The 4448-nt window shown below is 39.5% G+C and overlaps 1 protein-coding gene across 2 annotated transcripts in view; it reads left to right on the top strand.

Annotated features, from left to right (window-relative positions):
- Positions 1–266: 266 nt before the first annotated feature.
- LOC107755187 (store-operated calcium entry regulator STIMATE-like) overlaps positions 267–4448 on the top strand; it is a 14502-nt gene continuing 10320 nt past the window's right edge. For both annotated transcript variants that reach the window (XM_016571900.1, XM_016571899.1), the window contains exons 1-2: positions 267–1163; positions 3808–3856. In XM_016571900.1, coding sequence (XP_016427386.1) covers positions 992–1163; positions 3808–3856 — 221 coding nt within the window. In that variant the 5' untranslated portion in view covers positions 267–991. The remainder of the gene's footprint in view (positions 1164–3807; positions 3857–4448) is intronic.

The raw sequence follows: 4448 nt of genomic DNA, 5'->3' as shown, positions 1-4448 counted from the left end.
ATACAGGACAGTACCACAGGATTTAGCGTTTGAGGATGAGGATCATCTCGGAGGTTGAGGAGCCCAGTGCGGAAGCTGGAGGAGCTGAACACGCAGTGCCAGCTGAAGCTTGGGCTCTGATCCTCTGGGGTGGGTGGGGCATTACAATTATGATTTTTTTTTTTTATAGCAATACAGATTCATCTCCCATGTGCGCAAGATATACAGTAGGTGGCGGTAATACTAATAAGGAGTGAACGGCCATTGAACACAAAGAAGAAGAAGAAGAAGAATACATTGGAAAAGGAAGTGTCCTGCCTTTACGGATAATATTTCTCTTTTCCAGATACGTATGTGACTAGTTTGGGCGCCGACCTTCTTGAATCTGAGCAGATTGAGAATCAGCTATTTTCTTGAAAGCAGCGGTGGCGGGTTTTTCCTCAGCTGGTTTGCTAGCAGGAGCGCCTGACCGGACTCGCGCTATAAAACAGCAGAACTACCAAATCAGCCGCGTATTATTTGCTTTTCAAACCGCGTTATAACGGGAAGTAAAGGTTTAAAGGCCTTATTTCTTGAGTTAATTTAACCGTAACCGTTTAACTGCTTTAATTTAACCGTGAAGCCACATTATTTTATTCTAGCAGCTAACCGCACGCGCTGTACGATAATATAACCGATAAATGTCTCCATGACAACGTGTGTGTGTTGTAGTATTGAGAGCATCAACCGCTACCATTACACATCTGAGTCTGTAGCATGTTTACTCGATGCTGAAGGAGATGTTTATACAGCACAACCTGCTGACAGACATTAGGTAGCTCACAACTGGATAGCGACGCATCGAGGTCCAGTATGAAACACGATACATCTGCGCTTCAGTAACCGTGACTGGAGGCTCAGGACAGCCTTCATTATGTACCATAGCTGTGTCATCGTCCTGTCGATCATCTCCACCTCTCGAGACTGATATTTTCTGGCTTTTTTTGACTCGTGATCCACCAAGTGTTGCGCAATGGCGGGTGTTGGGGTCAGCGTGCTGTCGCAGGGTCAGCTGCCGTCTGCATCCTCCAACTCCTCGCCCACTGATCCTGATACACGGGGCTGCTCAAGCGGGGACTTCATGGACTCCTTTGGCATCTTCCTGCAGGGCCTTCTGGGAGTGGTGGCCTTCAGCACCCTTATGTGTAAGTATAGGGTAACTGTTTTCATTAAAGGAGTAGTTAATCCAAAAAAATGAAAATGTACTCCCCCCTCAGGCCATCCGAGATGTACATGAGTTTCTTGATCGGAACAGATTTGGAGAAATTTAGCATTACATTTCTTGCTAACCAAACAGATCCTCTGCAGTGAATGGGTGCCATCAGAGTCCTAACAGCTGATAAAAACATCACAATAATCCACAAGTAATCCATACGACTCCAGTCTATCAATAACCATCTTGTGAAGCGAAAAACTACATGTTTGTATTATCCAAATCCATCATGAAACAAATATTGCAATGTTTTTATTAGCTGTTTGGACTCTCATTCTGATGGCACCCATCCAGTCATTTAGTCCGCTTAAACGAGTCCCTATAAACTCGCATTCCTCTGCCTCCACTTTTGAGCACAACGGCCACATCTCAAAATCTATTAAACAACGATGCATTGGACTAAGTTGTTGCCCCACATTTTTTTCAATAATCTGTTACACTCAAATGTGTGTACACTCATATGTCATAATATGGATAAACAGATCTGTCTGTACCTTTTTTTTTTTGCAACATTAAAGATCAATTCAGGTTGACTCATTGAAGACTTAAAGGGGTCCTATTATGCTTTTTCACTTTTTTAATTTTAGTCAGTGTGTAGTGTGTATGTTTGGGCATAAAAAAGATCTAGAAAGTTACAAATCTCAAAGTCCACTCCAAAGGGAGATATTTCGGTTTTTTTAAATCCCTTTTCAAGAACTACAGCAAACGGCTCGTTTGGACTACAGCGTTGGTTTCCGGCAGCTTCCACAACAGAGGGATTCGCCCAAAAGTTTTTGTTGAAAGACGGAGCAAGGGGCGGGGCAGTACTGAAACACCGTCTAAGCTGTTCGCCAATCACAATGCACTGGGACAGCTAACCAATCACAACAGATTTTGTTTTTCGGAGGGTGGACCTTCATCAAAGCCGGAACTAATCGAGCCGTTTGTGCCAGGCTGGGGAGAAAGGTATTTTAATAATGTAAATTATGTGAAAAATAGTGCGTTTTTCGAACCACCAAGCATGAGAGCATGTTCTAGTACACCCCCAAAACATAATCAATACTTTGTAAAAGAGCATAATAGGACCCCTTTAAGGGTTTGGTCCTAGAAGTGCGCAGGTCAAGGCATGTTTGTGAATCATTCAGTGCAGTGCTGCACCTGCATGCTCACTACTGTCAACCTGACACAGTACTTTAATTAAAGACTCTGTGAGCACATTTAAAGGGTACATAATGTTGGATCTTTGGTTTTTGCTTGGCCACACCCTCTCAGATCTTCTTAACTTGTTTAGGTCATTTACAGACCCCTGGTCTTTGGGCATGTGTGTACTTGCATACACTTCTTACATGTCTCATTGACATGAAAGAATCTGTGTCGGGATGTTCATACCAAGAACGATGACTATAAAGTTTCAAAAAATCACTCTAAATATAGTGGAGTCAAAACCACAACAACGACACAGAGGAATGATATCGTTGAGATCACTTTGAGCCACTTTTTTCTTAAAAAAAAAAAAAAATCTAATTTCATTGACTAATAACCAATAGATAATTTTGTATTTATATGCATAAGAGAACTTCTCACAAAAAATAGAATAGACTTTATTAAAGCATGTTTTAAAGTTGAAGATAGATTTTTACTAGTTGTCATTGTTTTTATGACCCATCAAGTGACCTAGAGATCACCTGACTCTTAGGTCTCTTAACTCAATAGAGTTAAAAAAAACAAAACACTACAACAGTCCAAAAGAACAGGGTAATCCAGAGGAATATACGAGATGTGTGAAATTGTAAGTTATGTGTCATCATCTCTCAGTGGTTATGTGAGCTGTAATTGTAAAGAGTAAGAGATTGTGTTCAGAGGACACAGTTAATAGCTGTACACAAACAAACAGCCATTGTGTGAAACAGGCTGCCCTTTATTTGTGTGAGCCATTGGGTCACGTTTGGAAACTAGGGTGGCTGCACTAGCGGTTTCCACAGCCTAAAAAGCAGCAATTCTCACTGCTTCTTTTGAAGCAACACTGCCAGCAATTACGTTTGTTTTTATCTTTATCACTGTCCTCTCCGATGCAGTTTACAATGTTTTTGTTGTCAGTATCTAAAAATGTATATAAAAACATAAACGTACAGTTCATACATTCAGTGCACCTCTTTAAAATAATATTTTTATATTTTGGGGGATATAAAGAAAAAATATATTGTATAAAAATATAATAAAGAAAATTGCATTATTAAAAGAATAGAAATAAAAAAGAAAACATTAAGTAGTTTTTTTTTGCTGTCTTTTATTCTTTTTTTCTTAGGGAAAAATAAAATTTTGTAATGACTGCTTCAATTGCACATTGTTTTGGTTTTGCATGTGAATGCAGAAAACTCTTTAAACCTGTGATGGAGCAGTTCCTCATTCAGCTCTTCCCCTTTTGAAATGTTAATCTCATGTATCATTTATTGACCTCTGTGTTTTTGTAGCACTGTATCTGATAGAGCCAGGAAAGAGGTTTTTAGCATCAGTAGCACTACCCCCAAGTGGCAGACATTATTGATCACCCCATTTTTCCTGCTTCCGATATGAAAGCTTGTGTTTCCTCTCCACAGTGAAACGCTTCAAGGAACCCAAGCACGAACGGAGACCCTGGAGAATCTGGTAAACCGCCATTTTGTGTCATTAGCAAGCCCTAGATCAGGGCTATTCAATTAGTTTCATTTGAGGGCCGGATTATTGAATTGAAAATTTGAAGGGGGCCAAGGGGGTGGGGTGCATCCCGATCACTCTCTGTGGGGCCTATAAAATTATAAATTAAATTGAAATGCATATTCAGCAGTAAAATGAAGTAACATTACCCACACCAACATCTATAAAAGGCTAACATTAGTGCTGCCTGTCAGTCGATTAAAAAAATTAACGAATTAATCGCACATTTTTCTGTGATTAATTGCATATTAATATATTGTCATAATTTCACATTGAACCTCCAAATTAATGTAGAAACAACATAAAGGTGGTATATTTAAAAAATTTGTTTAAAGGGGTCATATGATGCTGCTAAAAAGAACATTATTTTGTGTATTTGGTGTAATGAAATGTGTTTATGCGGTTTAAAGTAAAAAACACATTATTTTCCACATACTGTACATTATTGTTTCTCCTCTATGCCCCGCCTTTTTGAAACGCGTCGATTTTTACAAAACTCATCGGTCTGAAAAAGCGAGGTATGCTGTGATTGGCCAGCTATCCA

Source organism: Sinocyclocheilus rhinocerous, unplaced genomic scaffold (assembly GCF_001515625.1).
Source record: "Sinocyclocheilus rhinocerous isolate Xijiao unplaced genomic scaffold, SAMN03320098_v1.1 scaffold5188, whole genome shotgun sequence".
NCBI lineage: Eukaryota > Metazoa > Chordata > Actinopteri > Cypriniformes > Cyprinidae > Sinocyclocheilus > Sinocyclocheilus rhinocerous.
This window is presented reverse-complemented; position numbering and strand designations above follow the sequence as displayed.